The sequence below is a fragment of the Haematobia irritans genome, chromosome 1, assembly GCF_050003625.1.
Source record: "Haematobia irritans isolate KBUSLIRL chromosome 1, ASM5000362v1, whole genome shotgun sequence".
In the NCBI taxonomy this organism is placed as follows: Eukaryota; Metazoa; Arthropoda; class Insecta; order Diptera; family Muscidae; genus Haematobia; species Haematobia irritans.
The window spans coordinates 27443037-27466005 of NC_134397.1; the positions used below are offsets into that span (position 1 = coordinate 27443037).

The 22969-nt window shown below is 34.9% G+C and overlaps 2 protein-coding genes across 4 annotated transcripts; one reads left to right on the forward strand and one right to left on the reverse strand.

Moving 5' to 3' along the window:
* Positions 1-636: 636 nt before the first annotated feature.
* Positions 637-22401, forward strand: LOC142220496 (uncharacterized). Of its 3 annotated transcripts, none has more exons than XM_075289674.1 (4): positions 637-754; positions 8075-8313; positions 20998-21867; positions 22144-22401. In XM_075289674.1, the coding sequence occupies exons 1-4, from the start codon at positions 726-728 to the stop codon at positions 22347-22349; spliced, it is 1344 nt and encodes a 447-aa protein (XP_075145789.1). In that variant the 5' UTR covers positions 637-725; the 3' UTR covers positions 22350-22401. The 3 variants fall into 3 exon arrangements, with proteins under 3 accessions (XP_075145789.1, XP_075145790.1, XP_075145791.1); XM_075289675.1 differs by lacking the exon at positions 637-754 and adding an exon at positions 3762-3863; XM_075289676.1 differs by lacking the exon at positions 637-754 and adding an exon at positions 3769-3874.
* On the reverse strand, positions 9733-11495 carry LOC142220495 (cytochrome P450 6g1-like). The gene is made up of 2 exons (XM_075289673.1): positions 10278-11495; positions 9733-10208 (listed from the first exon to the last, which is right to left on the reverse strand). Exons 1-2 carry the CDS (start codon positions 11373-11375, stop codon positions 9903-9905), a joined length of 1404 nt encoding a protein of 467 aa, XP_075145788.1. The 5' UTR covers positions 11376-11495; the 3' UTR covers positions 9733-9902.
* Positions 22402-22969: the final 568 nt, after the last annotated feature.

Consider the following 22969-nt stretch of genomic DNA (forward strand, 5'->3'; position numbering starts at 1 on the left):
TACATTTGGACTAACAGAAATTAATGGAATAAAAAATTAAAGAATTTTTAATAAAATATATTTAAGAGATGCTCTAGAAGTATGTAATAGACTTGGTTTTGGAAATGGTGTAATACATAACGCTTGGATCTCCAGTGTGTTAAGCTTAACATATATAATTATTTCAATTATTAAATAAAAACTTGATGTACATTTAATGATATTCATAAAACGTTTAAGGGCAACACGTACACCAGAACGATGCTATACAAGCGTTCGCCAAGATACATGACAAAATTTACAATTTATTTTCATTAATTCCAACGCAATAGATTTTGTTTTCTAATTATAGTTACATACAACAAGTTGTTCCGCCTCGAGCTTATAAGAAGCAATTGCTAGCACGCTTTTATTATATCCCATGGATATTTCTATTCATCATATTGGTTCCTGGGTAGAGGTGTGCACGAGACACGAAATTGTCGTGACTCACGAAAATTTTCGTGATTCGTGCGTGAGTCGTGAGTCACGCTCATGACAAAAGCGTGAGTGTGCGTAAGCGTGATTATCAAACCAAAGTGTCGTGCGTGAGCGTGTCACGAAAATAATATTTTCGTAAGTGTGCGTGAATTACACTCACGAAAATATTCCTGCTCACCAACATAAAACGCTTAAGAGTTAAATTCAATTTCAATTCTAGTGACACCTGAGATGTTAAGAGTTTAATAACAGTCTCGATTTTAATAATGCTCATGTTTTCAGACACTTCGTTGAGGTAAATTAATCATAAAATTATTCGTGAGTCACGATGTTTTTCGTGAGTCACGACGTTTTCGTGCGTGAGTGAGTACAAATTTTCTTTTCGTCAGTGTGCGTGAGCGTGAGTCTTACCAAAAAAATATCGTGCGGGAGTGTGCGTGAGTATGATTTTTCAGTCGTGAGTGAGCGTGAGTAAACTATTACTCACGTGCACACCTCTATTCCTGGGGCGTCTAAGCCATCCCCAGAAAAATTTTAGCCACGCTAGAACAGAGGACGAAGTAGACCCCGGTTTGATTATCAGCGACGGCTGATACTTACACCACCGGTTGTCACGGCTTGACGGTCATATTGCGTTCATTTACAAACCGATCGGCGTCAAATTTGCCACAAAGTAATCCAATTAACCACCCTTTAAGCATGCCAAATTACATTGAAATCGGTTCAAATTTAGATATAGCTCTCATATATATGTATCGTCCGATTTTGCAAAATTTGGCCATAAATCCCTTATTTATCAACCGATCTGACTCCAAGTTGGTCAAATCTAATTTTCTATAGCACTTACTGTATGTGCAACAAATCATCGAAATCGGTTCAGATTTAGATATAGGTCCCATATATATGTATCGCCCGATTTACGAAAATTTGACCATCCGTCCGTCCGTTTGTTGAAATCACGCTAACTTCCGAACGAAACAAGCTATCGACTTGAATCTTGGCACAATTAGTTGTTATTGATGTAGGTCAGATGGTATTGCAACCATGCAAAAGTTGGTCCACATCGGTCCATAATTATATATAGCCCCCATATAAATCGATCCCCCGATTTGGCTTGCGGAGCCTCTAAGAGAAGCAAATTTCATCCGATCCGGCTGAAATTTGGTACATGGTGTTCTCTAATGACCATGCAAAAATTGGTCCACATCGATCCATAATTATATATAGCCCCCATATAAGCCGATCCCCAGATTTGACCTCCGGAGCCTCTTAGAGGAACAAAATTCATCCAATCCGGTTGAAATTTGGCACGTGGTGTTAGTATATGGTCTCTTACAACCATGTAAGAATTGGTCCATATCGGTCCTTAATTATATATAGCCCCCATATAAATCGATCCCCAGATTTGTCCTCCGGAGCCTCTTGGAGGAGCAAAATTCATCCGATCCGGTTGAAATTTGGAACATGGTGTTAGAATTTGGTCTCTAACAAACACGCAAGAATTGGTCCATATCGGTCCATAATTATATATAACCCCCATATAAACCATTCCCCAGATTTGATCTCCGGAGCCTCTTGGAGGAGCAAAATTCATCCGATCCGGTTGAAATTTGCAACGTGGTGTTAGTATAAGGCCGCTAATAACCATGCCAAAATTGGTCCATATCGGTCTATAGTTATATATAGCCGATCCCCAATCACACAAAAATTGGTCCATATCGGTTCATAATCATAATTGCCACTCGAGCCAAAAATAATCTACCAAAATTTTACTTTTATAGAAAACATTGTGAAAATGTTATTTCTATAGAAAATTTTGTCAAAATTTTATTTCTATAGAAAATTTTGTCAAAATTTTATTTCTATAGAAAATTTTGTCAAAATTTTATTTCTATAGAAAATTTTTTCCAAATTTTATTTCTATAGAAAATTTTTTCCAAATTTTATTTCTATAGAAAATTTTGTCAAAATTTTATTTCTATAGAAAATTTTGTCAAAATTTTATTTCTATAGAAAATTTTGTCAAAATTTTATTTTGTCAAAATTTTATTTCTATAAAAACTTTAAACTTAATTATATACGTATTTAATCGGCCTTTTTTAGTTTAATATATACCACGTATGGACTATGTGGTATATATTACGGTGTTAGGAAGTTTTAAGATGCCTTGCCATCGGCTTCAGTAGAAGTTTCTACGCAATCCATGGTGGAGGGTACATAAGCCTGGCCGAACTTACGGCCGTATATACTTGTTTTTTTTTTTATGAACTTACTTCAAAGACTTATAAATTGTAAGGGTGGTAAATCGGAGGGTGGCAAATTTGAAAGATTCGTGTCCTAATTTTAAAGAAAACAATTTTTATAACAAAGATAATGAACTTTCTCTTACATAAAATTTCTCTATTTTCAAGAAATTTTTCCGTAAAATTATGTTTACATAGTATATCATATTAGGTCAACAACAATTTCTTACAAAACCATATAAATTATGTAAAACTTCATATATATATATCATGAAAAATTCACAAATTTATGAAAATTTTACGAATTTATGTACAAATATATGAAATATATATTTTTGATGTATTCTCAACTAAAATGGAGGGAGAGAAAATTTTGCTCTCTAAAGTGAAAAATACAAAATATAAAAATATAAAATACAAAATATTTCAGTAAAGATGCGAAGGAAGAAAGCTTTTGCAAGAGAATGGACCACAATTCCATTCGATTCGTATAGTTTGTAACTCAGTTTTCGGCCGACTCAGAGCAAAAGTTTATCAAAAAGTGAAATTTTTAAATAAGTGAATGGATTCTGATATTTTAAATTATTTACAAATATTTTTGTCATTTGAAGCAATAAAAAATAGTTTCCCATAAAACTATACGATCATTCGCAATGGTAATACTTAGTGCCAACTGCCCTATAGGGAAATAAAACTATCGACAACAGATAAGTAACCTAAGTGAGCATATATTAATAAATGGTAATTATACCTAACCTTGTTTAACTAAGTAGTTGTAATTACAGCCCACCTTACCCTTGCGACCAAAACTACATTTTTTTATGTGACATCTCTCATTTCTAGAAGATTAGCCTTTTAGCGATAGTGAAAGTTGACTTCTATTGTAGATATTCGATTATAAAACTATATTTCTTATGTTGGTTTAATCTCTAATTCTCCTTCAAACATATTTCACTAGGGTTTTGGAGATCATTAGACAAACTCAGCTGTTTTCTATTCCATTACTACCAGAAATGGGTTAACATAGCTCATATGTTCAGTCCGTCAACCAGTCACATATCTCATTTCGTTGGTATCAGATCGTAGTTTTCTAATTGTAATTCGTGCGATAGAAATAAAAAAACTCAAGTTATCGAGTTTTTTTTCTAGTAATAAAAAAAGGTTGAGTGAAAGTAAACAAATAAACATTTAATTTGTCTTTAAAATATTTAGAAAAGTTGTTGTTTGATAGTTGACCTTTAAACTGTGAATTATATTTGTGTAGTTCGGCTTGAGGTCATATGAATAAAAACAGATGTTTGTTGTTTTTTTGAGTTGTATTTTTATTTAAAATTATCCAATATTTCGAAGCATCTCCGATGTTCGGCTTCAGGGAATTTTTTTAGAAGTAAAGAACAATGAACTTATTCGCAAACGAGTAAATTTAGAAAACTTACTTACAAAAATGAAGAGGCGATAGTAATATAAAAATATGGTACACTCTAAAAAAATAACAGATACTAATAGCAATCAATGATATTAATTGTATGAAAGAATGACATTAAATAAACATATAATTAATTAATTTTAATTAGGTAAACTAAGTGAGCGAAAACAGTCTTCATTTCTACACTCCCCAAATATACAACCGCGGTGCTTGGAAACTCGCCTAATATCGTCGCGGGTGATAAATCGTGGATTTACGCGTATGAGCCCAAAAGTATACAGCACTCGACTGTTCGACATCTGACGAAGCGGTTGATGCGTTCAGAATGCATTTTTTGAAGATACCTCAATCAGACTGGCAAAAGTGCTTCGACAATTAGTTCAAACGCATGCAAAAGAGTATAGATCTTAATGGGGAATATGTTGAAAAACAATAAATTTATTTATTTATTTTTTTTATTCATTTATTTACTCGGCTAATAGCAGCCGGGACATTATAAAATATATCTTTTCAATTAAATTAAATATAATTCAATATTCCAAGTGGGCCAGAAGGGACCCTATAGGTCAGTAAGGACCACAGCGACTCAGAAAGGACTCCCAAGCTAGTTATTGGAGATGGGTCAGAAGGGACCCCGTTGAATCAGTAAGGGCTCCGCTGTACTCAATAAGGTACATATGCAGATGGATCAGGAGGGACCCCATTGAACCAGACAAAGTTTAAAAAGTACCACCATGAATGGTAGGGGCGCGGAAAACTGGATAATAGAAGCAGTAATTGGATGAGCAGGATCAAAAAAAAATTTATAATACAGCTGGAAATTTAGAAGGCAACACCTCCTGGATCAGAAACTCTTTTGTTAAAATTACGAATAATTTCCTTGATGGCAGGAATTGGATCGGTTAAAGAAATCAATGAATAGACCGAATTAAAGTTTTTACACAAGACATTAAGGGGATTAAATAATTCATAGTTATGTCTGAAAAATTCAGTCTTTAAGAATACAAAGTTCCTAGTTAAACGATTTGGAACATTGTAGCAAATTCTCGATATCAAGTAGTGTGAATCAGTATCTCCATTAATAAGTTTAGTTAGAAACATAATACCGTACATAAACCGTCTACGAAGATCAATTAACATAAGACGACTAGAATATGGGGGCAAATCGTATAAATTATTCCAGCCAAGCCCTCTCAAAGCAAAAATAAGAAACTGCTTCTGTACAGATTCAATACGAGCAATAGAACAACGATAACTCGGTGACCAGATAACACACGCATACTCTAATATCGGTCAACCAAAGTCGTAAAGAGCCTCTTCGAAAGATAAGGATCAACAATTTCCTTAGACCATCTCTTAATGAAACCCAAAACACCAGTTGCCTTATTGACACATCCCTCAATATAGGGACCAAAGTCGATGATTAATATTTGATTTTGTTCGCTAATCCCGAAATATAAAAGGTAACCCTCGTATTCTTAATCGTTGTAAAGATCCGAGGCGATTTAGCCATGCCCGTCCATCAGTCTGTTGAAATCACGATATATAGAGGTATAGCCCCATACAAGCAGATAAGGAATATCATCGCCCCAAACATTTTTCAAAGAGCACAATGTTATTTTTGGACAATGAACATAGAACATTTTTGTGGCAAAAATGTTATTTTCTTGGCAAACATATACATGGTTGCCGAAAGATACAGAATTTTCGAAAACATAACATGGACATTTTCGAAAAAATAACATGGTAAATACAGAAGCGATTTTTTATACCCTGCGCCACACTGTGGAACAGGGTATTATAAGTTAGTGCTTATGTTTGCAACACCCAGAAGGAGACGAGATAGACACATGGTGTCTTTGGCAAAAATGCTCAGGGTGGGCTCCTGAGTCGATATAGCCAAGTCCGACTGTCCGTCTGTCCTTGAACACATTTTTGTAATCAAAGTCTAGGTCGCAGTTTTAGTCCAATCGACTTCAAATTTGGCACAAGTATGTGTTTTGGCTCAGAATTGAACCCTATTTATTTTGGAAGAAATCGGTTCAGATTTAGATATAGCTCCCATATACATATTTCGCCCGATATGGACTTATATGGCCCCAGAAGCCAGAATATTACACTAATTTGCTTAAAATTATGCACAAGAAGAACATTTTGTACTATAGTCAATTGTGCCAAATTTTATTGAAATCGGTTCAGATTTAGATACAGCTCCCACATATATTTTTCGCCCGATATGGATTAATATGGTCCCAGAAGCCAGAGTTTTACCCCAATTTGGTTGAAATTTTGCACTAGGAGTACAATTAGTAGTGTAGTCAAGTGTGCCAAATTTTATTGAAATCGGTTCAGACTTAGATATAGCTCCCATATATATCGTTCGCCCGATTTACACTCATATGACCATAGAGGCAAGTTTTTACTCCGATTTAATTGAAATTTTGCACAGAGAGTAGAATTAGCATTGTAGCTATGCGTGCCAAATTTGGTTGAAATCGGTTCAGATTTAGATATAGCTCTCATATATAGCTTTCTCCCGATTTACACTCATATGACCACAGAGACTTGTAAAATCGCCACTGCTTAGTCGAAAAGTTGTAAACATGACTCTAATTTTCCTAAACTTCTAATACATATATATCGAGTGATAAATTTTTTTACTAACATTGTGTTCCACCCTTGTGCATTATTAATTTGAGTCTACAGATTTTGTAGAAGTCTATCAAATTCTGTCCAGATCGAGTGATATTTAAATGTATGTATTTGGGACAAACCTTTATTTATAGTCACCAACACATTTGACGGATGTGATATGGTATCGAAAATTTAGATCTACAAAGTGGTGCAGGGTATAATATAGTCGGCCCGCCCGACTTTAGACTGTCCTTGTTTTTTTGAGGGTGTACCAAACAATATCGTGCCTGAGTAAGATTATTCCGTTGTGAGTGTGCGTGAGAGTGAGCAACATATTGTTTCTCTGAGTGTATAAACCCACATACTCACATTCGATTTCTTGAGTCCCCTAAGGCTTATTTTCAGTATTCACCCTCATGGAACTGCACAAAATTGGTCCATATTGATGTACCACCAAATTTGATGTAGTCCCTATTTAGCCCGATGCCCAGATTTAACTCCTTTAGCATCTGGAAGGCTTATTTTTCATCCAAAACAAAAATTAAAATCCACCAGATTTGATTTATTGAGCGCTTTTTAGCCCTCAAGGCCAATATTAATCACGCTAAAATAGCCATTTTCCACGGCTACTTTTCTTTAATAATTTATTTTAACGAAAATAAACATTTCAATTGTTGTAAAATTTGCAAAAAAGTTTTAATGTTATTCTGCTTTTATAGATTTATTTTTTATTTTACCGGCTAAACTCGAACTTAGTACCCACCTTTAAGTATAATCAGTCCAAACTTTCGGCCGTACACCAATAGAAAAAATTACGCTCCAAAATCGTGAATGTATATTTTTTAATTTTCCCCCATATTTTAGTGTTTAAAGATGTAAAAAATGAATCCGATATGAGAATTAAACGATTAAAATTTCGTGCTAGTATTGTTTGAAATGTTTTTTTTAAGTTTAAGTTTAATTAAAAGTTTTTTTTTTATTTTTTTCACGTGGAACACGAAATACTGAAATAGCATCTAATCTGAAAAATTAATGATTGGCCAATTAGTTATAATAAAATTTAAGGATTATTGACACTAATTAATGGCATTTAAATTAAATATTTTCTGTTTTGTTGTACATCTCTAGCTATATGAAATATTTTATTTTTTTATTTATTTGTAATCTATTCTCTCTGTGTATGGTTTTTCTACGATGCCGCGTTCAGTTAATAATTGGTTAGCGTCTATATTTCCCAATTAATTATAATAGCCTTGAAAGATTATTGACACCAATTAATGGCCATTTAAATTATATTTTTCTATTCTTCCAGCTCTTATCATTTCGATCAAATCGTAATGGCACCAAATAACTTTGACAAAGAAATCCAAAATCCCAACGAACTTCTTCATATACCAGCATGGATCAATGAAGAGTATTTCGTACCAATTCTTGAGAAAAATGTAGAAAATTTTAAAGAAATTTTAGAATTTCATCGTGTAGCAGCAACAGAACCTGGAGAAAATTATACCTCAATTATGGTTAGAGTTTTCATCACCGTGCAATTGACAGGTAAGATATATAATCTTAAAATTTATAGTAGACGATTTGAATTCTAATATCAAACGAATTTTGCAAAAATTTTCAAAACGAGCCTTTTTTGTGCGCAAAATGAAAATCGTGTGTACCTGCTCAATGTTTTTATAAAATTATTTTCGCTGCAAAAAAGTTAAAAAATTAAATAGTCACGAAAAAAATGTAAATGGTCTTTATGGCCATGTAATGGTTCTAGACATGTCTATACTTAACCTATAAAAATACTTTTTTCCCTGTAAAAAAGTAAAAAAATTGAATGGTCAGGTACATGATTTTCCCGACCATGTAATGGTCTCAAATTCTATAATTTAAATAATAGAACATGTTTGCGGCATTTGAGAACCATTTAAATGCTTATTGCCAACATATATTTTTCTCTGCTCGAAAATTATTTTTACAAAGACAAAATATATGCTTTTCGCGACTCACCTCTTAATGGTTCTAAGATTCGTCTATACTTCTAATTTCCGGCAAATTGGATAAAAACTACGGATCCTAAAAGCCCAAGAAGCAAAAACGGGAGATCGGTCTATATGGGGGCTGTACCAAAACATGGACCGATACGGACCATTTTCGACACACCTCTTTATGGTCCCAAAATACCTCTAGATTTCCAATGCCAGGCAAATCCGATAGTAAATACAGTTTCCAGAAGCCCAAGAAGCAAAATCGGGAGATCGGTCTATACGGGGGCTATACCAAAACATGGACCGATACGGACCATTTTCGACACACCTCTTTATGGTCCTAAAAAAACTCTAGATTTTCAATTTCAGGCAAATCGGATAGAAAATACAGCCATTTTCGACACACCTCTTTATGGTCCTACAAGAACTCTAGATTTTCAATTTCAGGCAAATCGGATAGAAAATACAGTTTCTAGACGCCCAAGAATCAAAATCGGGAGATCGGTCTATATGGGGGGCTATACCAAAACATGGACCGATGAGCACCATTTTCGGCAAACATTTTTATGGCCCTCAAGTACCTCTAGATTTTCAATTTCAGGCAAATTGGATAAAAACTACGGTTTTTATAAGCCCAAGACCCCAAATCGGGAAATCGGTTTATATGGACTATATCAAAACTTCGACCGATATAGCCCATCTTCGAATTTGATCTGCCTGCAAACAAAAAACGAATCTGTGCCAAATTTCAGGACGATAGCGCCATTATTGAAGGCTGTAGCGTGATTACAACAGACAGACAGACGGACTTGCTTATATCTTCTTAGATCACTGATCAAAAATATATATACTTTATATAGTCGGAAATCGATATTTCGATGTGTTACACACGGAATGACAAACTTATTATACCCCATCACCATTCTATGGTGGTGGGTATAAATATAGAGTTTTCATTTCGGAGGAACGAAATTTTAGACAAACTAAGTTTTCTTGTAACGCTGAAAAGTTTTCTATTGAAGTAAAACATAAAATAATTACATGCAATTATTACAACTTTTGTCACCAATTCGGGTTTAGGTTAGGTTAGGTTAGATTAAAGTGGCGAGAGGTTTCACTGTATTTAAATATATCCAAATGTTGCTTTTGACAATATTTTCACAAAACCCCTAAACTATCATCGTACATATTGTCCCTTATAGTTTCGAGATGAACGCCACCTTTAACCTGTAGAATAAGGGATTTTGCTTCCAATTCTCCATTTAATGGAGTCTTGTTGCATACTTGTACTTTATGATTCTTTAGAAAGTTCATCAGAAAAACTTTCACTTGCAACATGGCTAATTGATAGCCTAGACATTTACGAGGTCCAGCACCAAAGGGTAAGAAAGTCATGGGATTACGTGAAGATTTAGCTTGCTCTGAAAATCTTTCAGGATTGAAGATATAAGGATTAGGCCAATACTGAAAAAAGGACATCAGTCGTTGTTTATTTTAAGGTTTTTTTCTGGATTCAATTTCAAATGCGCTTACCTTGGGATCATAATGTAATCCATATATAGATATAAATATGGGCATACCATCGGGAATTTGATAATCATAGTGGGGTTTTAGTGAAAATAGTTTTCCATCTTCTGAACGTATATGCTCCCTATCCAACATGGGTATGGGAGGATACATTCGAAGTGTTTCATATATCACTTTATCTAAATATTCCATTTTATTTATAATTTCATGAGATATGCCTCCCTTCCCCTCTAGCCAAGCCTTGTGGATCTCATCCCTCAATTGGATTTGTATCTCAGGATTTTTTGCCAATTCCAGTAGAACACTTGATGAGGTGGTGGCAGATGTTTCAAATCCTCCAAACATTAAAAACGAAGCTATAGAAACAATATAATCTTTAACTGGAGGCATACCATCATTATTAAATTCGGGATTTTCTTTAAGTTTCAACAATAATTGGATCAAATCATTTCTTTGAGTATTTGATTTCTCTCTAGTTTTCATTATTTCAGATACAGTGGCATCAATGAATTGTTCTGATTTTGAACAGAAAAATTTGGCCCGAAAAATCCCTGCCAAATGAGGTAGAAAGACAATTAACAAAAAATCCAATGATCGTCTCAAATTAAATTCAGCCATACGAAGTATTTCTGTGACATAGGAACTCTTAGGATTTTCCAAAGTATGTGGTTGAATGTCATATAATGTACTGCCTATTGAATCGAGTGTATAAAGACTTGCCAGATATTTCATATCGATTGTAAATCTTGGGCCTTTTCCATTGAGAAGTGATTGTAGTTTCTTACCAACCTCTTGGATTCGTGGATACATTTGTTTTACTTTTCCATATGAGAATAAAGGTGCTAGAATTCCATGAAGCTTCTTCCAAACTTTATAACGCACTAGAATTATACCAATACTTCCTATGGGATCTACTTTGGGATCTGTCCTGGCAAAATGACTGGGAAAATTGTCGAAATTTTTCACAAATACAGATCGTATAATATCCGGATCACGAATTAATAGAGCTGGCCTATGCATGGCATAAATACCAACCACAGATTTATCCTGAAATTCTTTATCCAAATGTAGAGTCTTTAGATGATATCCAAAATTAGTTTTCATTCTAAGAGAGTCCTTAAAACATCCACTAAAAAGTCCTGGTTTGTTAGGAATATTATATCTTGTCCAATAGCTGAAAGTTTTTCGATGCCAGCGAATAATCCAAATCCATATTAAAATGAACATTACAATGATGAAAATAAGAGTTGAGAACATTTTTATAATAGACTTGTAGGCTTTGGAAGACTTTCAATACTAAATAAATAAACAAATATTTTTTGTTTGCTATTGATAAACTCAACAATCATGTTCTCTTTTTGCATATATTATAGAAAATATGTATTATCAATGTGCCGCAAATGAATTTACTTCACCTGGCTGATCATAAGAACTTTTGGAAACAAAGAATATTGAATGGATTGGTAAATTGTATACAAACCTAATAAAGAGTGTAAAGAAGTATTTTCTCAAAGCAATGCTTTCTATTGCTCTCAGTGTAACGTAAATTAAACGATCACCTAATATCACTAAAACAGAAAAACAAAATATACTCACGAACAAAAAGGTCAACCAAACATACGCGACTGTTTTTAACCGCACTAGCGTGAATTGGGAGGAACGCAAAAAATGAAAGCAAGTAGAATTAATTCTCAACGTACTCAAACTAGCAAGAGTAGTTTACTCTCTTTGCTTAAAACTGCTGAAAAGTACTCGAACGGTATCCAGTAACTATTTGCACATTCAAAATTTCAGCTTCTAAAACATTAAAAACAAAAAACGGATTCTATTTTTATACCCTCCACCATAGGATGGGGGGTATATTAACTTTGTCATTCCGTTTGTAACACATCGAAATATTGCTCAAAGGCCCCATAAAGTATATATATTCTGGGTCGTGGTGAAATTCTGAGTCGATCTGAGCATGTCCGTCCGTCCGTCCGTCCGTCCGTCCGTCTGTTGAAATCACGCTAACTTCCGAACGAAACAAGCTATCGACTTGAAACTTGGCACAAGTAGTTGTTATTGATGTAGGTCGGATGGTATTGCAAATGGGCCATATCGGTCCACTTTTACGTATAGCCCCCATATAAACGGACCCCCAAATTTGGCTTGCAGACCCTCTAAGAGAAGCAAATTTCATCCGATCCGGCAGAAATTTGGTACATGGTGTTAGTATATGGTCTTTAACAACCATGCAAAAATTGGTCCACATCGGTCCATAATTATATATAACCCCCATATAAACCGATCCCCCGATTTGGATTTCGGAGCCTCTAAGAGAAACAAATTTCATCCGATCCGGCTGAAATTTGGTACATTGTGTTAGTATATGGTCTTTAACAACCATATAAAACTTGGTCAACATCGGTCCATAATTATATATAGCCCCCATATTAACCGATCCCCAGATTTGGCTTGCGGAGCCTCTAAGAGAAGAAACTTTCATCCAATCCGGCTGAAATTTGGTACATTGTGTTAGTATATGGTATTTAACAACTATGCAAAAATTGGTCTACATCGGTCAATAATTATATATAGCCCCCATATAAACCGATCCCCCGATTTGGCTTGCGGAACCTCTAAGAAAAGCAAATTTCATCCGATCCGGCTGAAATTTGGTACATGGTGTTAGTATATGGTCTCTAAGAACCATGCAAAAATTGGTACACATCGGTGCATAATTTTATATGGCTCCATATAAACCGATCGCCAGATTTGACCTCCGGAGCCTCTTGGAAGACCAAAATTTCTCTGATTCAGTTGATATTTGGTACGTGGTGTTAATATATGGCCTAAAACACCCATGCAAAATTTGTCGAAATCGGTCCATAATTATGTATAGCCCGATCCCCAGATTTGACCTCCGGAGCCCCTTGGAAGAGCAAAATTCATCGGATTTGGTTGAAATTTGGTACGTGATGTTAGTATTTATATGGTATCCAACAACCATGCATGAATTGATCAGTTCATAATTATATATAGCCCCCATGTAAACCGATCCCCAGATTTGACCTCCGGTGCCTTGTGGAGAAGCAAAATTCATCCGATCCGGTTGAAATTTGGTACGTGATGGTAGTATATGATATTTAACAACCATGCCAAAAGTGGTCCATAACAGTCCATAATCATTTATAGCCCCCATATAAGCCGATCCCGAGATTTGGTTTTTGAGCCTCTTGGAGGAGTAAATTTCCTACGAGTCAGTTGAAATTTGGTACATTGTGCTGGTATATGGCCGTTAACAACCATGCCTAACTAGGTCCATATCGGTGTATAGTTATATATATCGATCCCCAATCACACAAAAATTGGTCCATATCAAGTTAATAATTATATATAGCCCCCATATAAGCGACCCCCATATTTCAATTCTGGCTCCATCGTACTGTGCAAAAGTCCATATCGATTCGTATTTATTTGTAGACTTACATACCTTTTTGTCTAATATATACCACGTCTGGACTAACTCACAGTTTAGAAAACGATTTAAGATACCACAACCCAAGTAATTCGATTGTGTATAACAATCTTCCGTAGAAGTTTCTACGCAATCCATGGTGGAGGGTACATAAGATTCGGCCTGGCCGAACTTACGGCCGTTTATACTTGTTTTAACCTACAATTGCAGTTGAGGGACATGTACATTGACGGTGACATTTGCAATAAAGGGTGGCACAGCAATATTAACAAATTCACACCAACAGTGGCACATTTTTTTTTGGAAAACAAATCAAAGGTCCCCGAAAATTGTACGAAAATGTACGTATTCGCTTTAAAAAGGCTAACATTCAAAAGTACTTCTGCTACCTACAATTTATGTAGCTAATCAAAGTCTACATATTTTAAATAATTCATAAAATATTATGATTTATTTAATTTTATCACAGCAAATCTCAAAGGAGTCACTGACTCCGAACATAACTATTTGAATTTTATCTAGATGAAAAATTATTACGTCCTCGAAAATAAAAATGCATGCCTAAATATGAAAACATGTCCCCAAATATGAACACATGTCCCCAACTATGAAAACAAGTCCCCAAATATGAAAACATGTTCCCAAATATCTTAGAACTTCTTTTAAAATGTAAGTTAGTCCATATGAAGTCTATGATAGAGTCTATATATAATTATGAACCGATGTGGACCAATATCGGCATGATAGTTAGAGGGCATATACTGACTGATTTGGTCCTCGGAAGGTAATTTGTAATACCTTCCGACCTACTTCACTAACAACTACTTGTGCCAATATTTGCGAAAGTTTGCGTGATTTCAACAGACGGACGGACATCGCTAGATCGAATCAGAAATTCACCACGGATAAGAATGTATATACTTTATGGGGTCAGTGACCAATACTTCGATTAGTTACAAACAGAATGACAAACTTAGTATACCGCCCATTCTTAAGAGTAGAAACAAGTATATACGGCCGTAAGTTCGGCCAGGCCGAAGCTTATGTACCCTCCACCATGGATTGTGTAGAAACTTCTACTGAAGACTGTCATCCACAATCGATTTACTTGGGTTGCGGTAACTTTTGCCGCTGACAAGGTATCTTAAAACTTCCTAATACCGTAATATATACCACGTAGTCCATACGTGGTATATATTAAACTTAAAATTGCCGATTAAATACTTATATAATTAAGTTTGTCAAAATTTTGTATAGAAATAAAATTTTGACAAAATAAAATTTTGACAAAATAAAATTTTGACAACATTTTCTATAGAAGTAAAATTTGGACAAAATTTTCTATAGAAATACGATTTTAACAAAATTTTCTATAGACATAACATTTTGACAAAATTTTCTATAGAAATAAAATTTTTACTAAATTTTCAAAAGATTTAAAATTTTTACAATATTCTCTACAGAATTAAAATTTTGACAACATTTTCTACAGAAATAAAATTTTTCCAAAATTTTCTATAGAAATAAAATTTGACAAAATTTTCTATAGGAATAAGCATGATTATGAACCGATATGGACCAATTTTTGTGTGATTGGGGATCGGCTATATATAACTATAGACCGATATGGACCAATTTTGGCATGGTTATTAGCGGCCATATATTAACACCACGTTGCAAATTTAAACCGGATCGGATGAAATTTGCTTCTCTTAGAGCAATCGCAATCCAAATTTGGGGGTCCGTTTATATGGGGGCTATACGTAAAAGTGGACCGATATGGACCAATTTTTGCATGGTTGTTAGAGACCATATACTAACACCATGTACCAAATTTCAGCCGGATCGGATGAAATTTACTTCTCTTAGAGCAATCACAAGCCAAATTTGGGGGTCCGTTTATATGGGGTCTATACGTAAAAGTGGACCGATATGGCCCATTTGCAATACCAACCGACCTACATCAATAACAACTACTTGTGCCAAGTTTCAAGTCGATAGCTTGTTTCGTTCGGAAGTTAGCGTGATTTCAACAGACGGACGGACGGACGGACATGCTCAGATCGACTCAGAATTTCACCACGACCCAGAATATATATACTTTATGGGGTCTTAGAGCAATATTTCGATGTGTTACAAACGGAATGACAAAGTTAATATACCCCCCATCCTATGGTGGAGGGTATAAAAACAAAAAACGGATCCTATTTTTTTAACCTACAATTGCAGTTGCGGGACATGTACATTGACGGTGCCATTTGCAATAAAGGGTGGCATACCAATATTAAAAAATTCACACCAACAGTGACACATTTTATTTTTTGGAAAGAAAATCAAAGGTCCCCGAAAATTGTATATCAGTGATTTACCATGAGATGCTAAAACTTTTTAAATAAGTGAATTGCCATGTAGTTGTGAGAAGGAAACAAGACATAGGTTTTTTTTATAAATAATAATACCATAATAGCCTCAAGTATTCTCCCCTTGTTTTCCAAATGAACGTATTCGCTTGAAAAAGTCTAACATTCAAAAGTACTTCTGCTACTTACAATTTATGTAGCTAATCAAAGTCTACATATTCTAAATAATTCATATAATATTATGATTTATTTAACTTTATCACAGCAAATCTCAAAGGAGTCACTGACTCCGAACATAACTATTTCAGTTTTATCTAAATGAAAAATGATTACGTCCTCGAAAATAAATATGGAAACATGTCCCCAACTATGAACACATGTCCCCAACTATGAAAACATGTCCCCAAATATGAAAACATGTTCCCAAATATCTTAGAACTTCTTTTAAAATGTAAGTTAGTCCATATGGAGTCTATGATAGAGTCTATATATAATTATGAACCGATGTGGACCAATATCGGCATGATAGTTAGAGGGCATATACTGACTGATATGGTCGTCGGAAGGTAATTTGTAATACCTTCCGATCTACTTCACTAACAACTACTTGTGGCAAGATTTGCGAAAGTTTGCGTGATTTCAACAGACGGACGGACATCGCTAGATCGAATCAGAAATTCACCACGGATAAGAATGTATATACTTTATGGGGTCAGAGACCAATACTTCGATTAGTTACAAACAGAATGACAAACTTAATATACCGCCCATTCTTAAGAGTAAAAAAAATACTTATTCAATGGATCCATTTGCTTGCAATAAAAGACACAAAGGTTTATTTGAACAAAGAAACTGCAATTAAAATAATAAATTATATATTCACCATTAATGTTCATGACCTCATCCAACCTTTCGACCAATTTGTTGATATCATTTTACCAAAAGTAGGCCGGCGTATTATGGAGGAAGTTGTTGAACCCACTTTAAGGTTGTCTTATATTAAGGTCCTCGAGGTATTTGTTTTGAGAGAAAGTGAAACAGGTGATAGTCGGTAGGTATATGATCCGAAGATTATAGTAGATGCTGAAGAACTTCCCATTTAAGCTATTTGAGTGCTGCTGTGACGAATTAAGATATAGGGACGGTGTTACCGGTATTGGGGATTTTTCCCCAAATCGGGGATATTTTTTCGTGGATTGAAATGAAAATTTTGAGTTTGGGGACTTGGGGATTTGGTGGGAAATTTTCACAAACTTGGGGATTTTTGTGGGAAATTTTCAAAGTATGGCCCGAAATTTATTGGGGATTTTTATCGGGAATTTGAAATTAAATTGGGAATTTTTGGGGGACGAAAGCGTCCCGTCCGATCTGGCTGAAATTTGATTTGATACATGGTGTAAGTATATAGTCTCTACCAACCATGCAAAAATTGGTACACATCGGTCCATAATTATATATAGCCCTCATATTTATAAACCGATCTCCAGATTTGGCTTGCGGAGATTCAAAAAGAAGGCAATTTCGTCCGATCTCGCTGAAATTTGATACATGGTGTAAGTATATAGTCTCTAGCAACCATGCAAAAATTGGTCCATATCGGTCCATAATTATATATAGCCCCCATATAAACCGATCCCCAGATTTGACCTCCAGAGCCTCTTGCAGGAACAAAATTCATCCGATTCGGTTGAAGTTTGGAACGTGGTGTTAGTACATGGCCGCTAATAACCATGCCAAAATTGGTCCATATTTATATATAGCCCCCATATAAACCGTTCCCCAGATTTGATCTCCAAAGCCTCTTGGAGAAGCAAAATTCATCCGATCCGGTTGAAATTTGGAACGTGCTGTTAGTATATGGCCGCTAATAACCATGCCAAAATTGGTCTATATCGGTCTATAGTTATATATAGCCGATCACCAATCACGCAAAAATTGGTCCATATCGGTTCATAATCATGGTTGCCACTCGAGCCAAAAATAATCTACCAAAATTTTATATCTATAAAAAATTTTGTCAAATTTGATTTCTATAGAAAATTTTGTCAAAATTTTATTTCTATAGAAAATTTTGTCAAAATTTTATTTCTATAGAAAATTTTGTCAAAATTTTATTTCTATAGAAAATTTTGTCAAAATTTTATTTCTATAGAAAATTTTGTCAAAATTTTATTTCTATAGAAAATTTTGTCAAAATTGTATATCTAAAGAGTGATACGGTCAAAATTTGGTCAATGTAAAATTGACGTATTTCTTTAAATTTTGCATTTAAAAAACCTTAACACCCCTCATTTGAAGGTGTGTGTGTGTGTAGAATGTTGCTCCTATTTTGATTTTGGAATTCACTCTTCAGTTGTCAAAATGCCGTCCAAGCAAGAAGAGCAGCGCATCGCGAAAATCCGAGCTACTCGCACGCAAAGCTGGCAAAATCGCTAAAAGTTGCCAAATCAACCGTTACAAATGTAATTAAAGTGTTTGGGGAACGTTTGTCGACAGCCAGGAAGTCTGGATCGGGGGGGAAATCGAAAACCGGAAGCCGCTGAGACGACAAAGAGAGTTGCCGGTGGTTTCAAGCGAAACCCTAACCTCTCTCTCCGAGATGCCGCAAATAAGCTGGGTGTATCGTCTACAACCGTGCATCGAGCCAAAAAAAACGAGCCGGACTATCGACTTACAAGAAGGTAGTGACTCCAAATCGCGATGATAAACAAAATACGACGGCCAAAGCGATCCCGGAGGCTGTACACGACGATGCTGACGAAGTTTGACTGTGTGGTAATGGACGACGAAACCTACGTCAAAGCCGACTACAAGCAGCTTCAGGGACTGGAGTTTTATACGGCAAAAGGAAGGGGAAAGGTAGCAGATATTTTCAAGCACATAAAACTGTCAAAGTTCGCAAAGAAATATCTGGTTTGGCAAGCCATCTGTACCTGTGGCTTGAAAAGCAGCATTTTCATAGCTTCCGAAACTGTCAACCAAGAAATTTACGTGAAAGAGTGTTTGAATAAACGTCTGCTGCCTTTCCTGAAGAAACACGGTTGTTCCGTACTGTTTTGGCCGTATTTGGCATCTTGCCATTACGGTAAAAAGGCCATGGAGTGGTACGCCGCCAACAACGTGCAGGTGGTTCCCAAAGACAAGAACCCTCCCAACACGCCAGAGCTCCTCCCAATTGAGAAATACTGGGCTATTGTCAAGCGGAACCTAAAGAAGACCAAAAAAATGCTAAGGACGAGCAGCAGTTCAAGGCAAACTGGCTTTCTGCGGCGAAGAAGGTGGACAAGGTGTCTGTACAAAATCTGATGGCAGGTGTCAAGCGTGAGGCCCGGCAATTCGGATTTGGAAAAGCGAAAGCCTAACTGAATATTTTTCCAGAATTTTATACTAATTGAACTTGAAAAAGAAATTTAATTTGATTTTTTAAATAAACGATTTCACCGATTTACACGCGTTTTCCCTTGACCAAATTTTGACCGTATCACCCTTTATAGAAAATTTTATCAAAATTTTATATCTATAGAAAATTTTGTCCAAATTTTATTTTGTCAAACTTTTACTTCTATAGAAACCTTTGTTAAAACTTTATTTTGTCAAAGTTAATTATATAGTTATTTAATCGGCCTTTTTTAGTTTAATATATACCACGTATGGACTACCTTGCAATTTAGAAGACGGTGTTAGGAAGTGTTAAGATACTTTGCCATCGGCAAATGTTACCGCAACCCAAGTAATTCGACAGTCTTCAGTAGAAGTTTCTACGCAATCCATGGTGGAGGGTACATGAGCTTCGGCCTGGCCGAACTTACGGCCGTATATACTTGTTACTATATTACTATATCAAATTGTGGAGTTTCTTGTTGATAGTAGCGTTTCCCTCAAGTATTTCCTAGTGTAACATGCCTTCCGAGTCCCACCAAATGCAGATAATGACCTTTGCTTCACATTGACGTACCGACACCATTTCTCATCAATGTTGTTGGGGTTCACAGAAAAAAAATTTCACGAAAAATTTTCCAATTAAAATTTTAATTGAGTTTTACAAAATATTCAATTAAAAATTTAATCGAATCAACAAATTTTTTAATTGGAACAAAAATCAATCACAAAAATTAATAGTATCAATTACTTTTTTAATTGGATCAATTAATTTTTTAATTGATACTATCATTTCTGTGATTGAAGACATATCAATTAAAAAATTAATTGGATCAATTAATTTCGTGATTGAATCAGAAAAAATTTTTTTTTGTGTTCACTAGCTTTTCATTCTTTTTCTTTGTTGAGATCGTGAGACACCCATGCACCTAGTTTTTCAATAAAACCAATTGATTGAAAGTGACGAGAGATTGTAATTCTTTTTCGACCAACGGAATGTTTGGCGGCTATCTTCCCTCAAAAGTGCCTTCAGACGAGCTTTGTCGAATTCAGCAGGGAATAACTACGTTTAATAGTTGTTGAGCATTTTTCTTTGCATACTTTCAGGTGCTACAAGTTTCCTCTTGAAAACGCTATCGTATAAGAGACAAAATTGGCTCACAAATATTTATTAGACTCATTAATTCGATTATATATTGAGGCATGGATCACATTCGTAATGTTACAAAAAATATTGCAATAAAAAAGAAATCTCGTAACAAAAAGTTGCATACATTGGCGAAAAGGTGGCACAAATGTGTTAAAAGTATAATAGTTAGTGGCGCAACAAAAAATGACAAAAATGTCATTAACTAAAAAAGGTGGCAAAGTTCCATAACGGTAACACTATTTTCAATCAATTGTCCTGCCTAAGAGATCCCAGATATTTCATCTTAGCAGACACGGGTGTAATCTAACCCAGGACTTTAGTTCTACTTTACTTTACGTTTTAATCTACTCCTACAACTTTTTAATTTTCTACTTCTAGATGGCAACTCCAAACAACTATCGTATATATTGAAAACTCTTCTCGAGGATGGCAACGATGGTTCAGATTTTGTAAAATCTATGAATTTATTTCCCAAAGAAATTCAAATGTATTCGAAATATTTACCTAAATTCGAGGAGCTTTACCGTGACGCTGGCCATGAAATACAACTTTCTCCCAAATGTCTACATTGGGAAAATAATGACAAACGTATAGCTATTGTAATGGAAGATTTAAGTCAATTTAAATTCAAAAATATGGATCGTCTGAAGGGTTTCGATAGGATCTATTCCCGTAAAGTAATAGAAAAAGTTGCCGAATTACATGCAGCATCAGCGGTATATGAAGAACGTTATGGATCCTATGGACGATTATTCGGAGAAGGCTTTTTTAACGAAACAAATAAGCCAATGTTTGCAGCTATGTGGCCATCTCGTGTTGCAAACTTCGAAAAAGCTATGCTGGAATGGGGCTTAGATGATGTGGAAAAATATACGAATAAACAAATTGATTTTGAAACTTACTATGAAGAGAATATGCGTATTAATCGACCAGATCCTGAAGGCTTCAATGTTCTAAATCATGGTGATTTGTGGACCAATAACATTATGTTCTCTCATGATGAGAAGAATTGTATAAAGAATTACGTATTTGTCGATTTTCAACTATGCAAATGGGGAAGTCCTGCTCATGATCTTTGGTATTTGTTTACCACATCAATTGATGTGGATATAAGGATTGAAATTTTTGATCAATTAATAGAAATCTATCAGAAACGTTTGGCCGAATGTCTAAAACTATTGGAGTACTCCAAACGTATACCAACCATTAAAGATATACAAATAATGCTACTCAAGGATTCCTATTGGGGTGAGTAAAGTTTTTATAGTTAAATCGATAAATTTCCTATGACTAGATCTGTAAAGCAATATAGCACTTGATGTTGAACTCACTTATAATTTGAAGGACTTTGGCACTGATGTCAATTTTCATCAGTGCCATTATTGCCATCTTGTCAACAAATAACTAAATTATTAAACAAAGATCTGATGAAGGAGGACAACACAGAACCGAATTTAATTCATTATCTACAACTATACAAATATCGCTAATATTTGTAATTAATTTTATTTTTCCCTTTTCTAGGTGTAATTATTGCAAATTCTGTTACTCCCATGATTCTCTTCCCGAAAGACGATGATTCCAATATGGATAATATGTTAAAAATGGGATCTGAGGCTGATAAATTCCGACATAAAGTTTTTACATCTCCAATATACAGTAAATCTATGCGCAAATGGTATCCATTTATCTACAGTAAAGGAGCATTCGATGTCGAGAAACAAAATTGATTGTACAAATAAAAATTTTATAATAAAAAATTCGAATATATTTTTCAATTAATGTTTTTTTTAAAGAAATACTACTAGAATGTTGACTTAAGGTTGAGTTACATACCATGCGTTAATGCGTCAGTTGATTGAAGAGTTGAATTTTCTCTACGAAAACAACAGTTTTGTTCGAGTGCTTCAAACTGAAAACATCAACCCTTCCATCAACGCACGAATTAACGCATGATATGTAACTCAACCTTTATTCCACAACATTGCACACATCCAGAGAAGGAAAATGATCACCTCAAACGTGTTTCAAGAGCAAAATGTTATTTTTGGACGGGGAACATATAATATGTTTGTCGCAAAAATGTTATTTTCTCGAAATTTATGTATCTGATTTCGGCAACCTTGTATAACAGGTTGGCCGATAAGTCCCCGGTCTAACAAAGAAAAGCACATTTTTTTGTCAAAATTCGTTTTTATTATTCAACATAGTTCCCTTCAAGAGCGATACAACAATTATAACCAGGGTTGGCCTGTCACAAACTGTGACTTTTGCGACATACATTTGCGACGGTATAATACGTATGTCCCAAAAGTCGTAAACCTACTGTAGAAAACCAAATTTTGAATAG

What these genes read in the sequence shown, in the direction of transcription:
- LOC142220495 (XM_075289673.1), bottom strand. Translation starts at nt 11,375, where the DNA reads ATGAAAACTAATTTTGGATATCATCTAAAGACTCTACATTTGGATAAA. An exon ending in GATTACATTATGATCCCAAG is followed by an intron (nt 10,209 to 10,277) that starts GTAAGCGCATTT and finishes TCCTTTTTTCAG; the next exon opens with TATTGGCCTAATCCTTATAT.
- LOC142220496 (XM_075289674.1), top strand. Translation starts at nt 726, where the DNA reads ATGCTCATGTTTTCAGACACTTCGTTGAG. An exon ending in TTTTCAGACACTTCGTTGAG is followed by an intron (nt 755 to 8,074) that starts GTAAATTAATCA and finishes CTATTCTTCCAG; the next exon opens with CTCTTATCATTTCGATCAAA. An exon ending in ACTCAAGGATTCCTATTGGG is followed by an intron (nt 21,868 to 22,143) that starts GTGAGTAAAGTT and finishes TCCCTTTTCTAG; the next exon opens with GTGTAATTATTGCAAATTCT.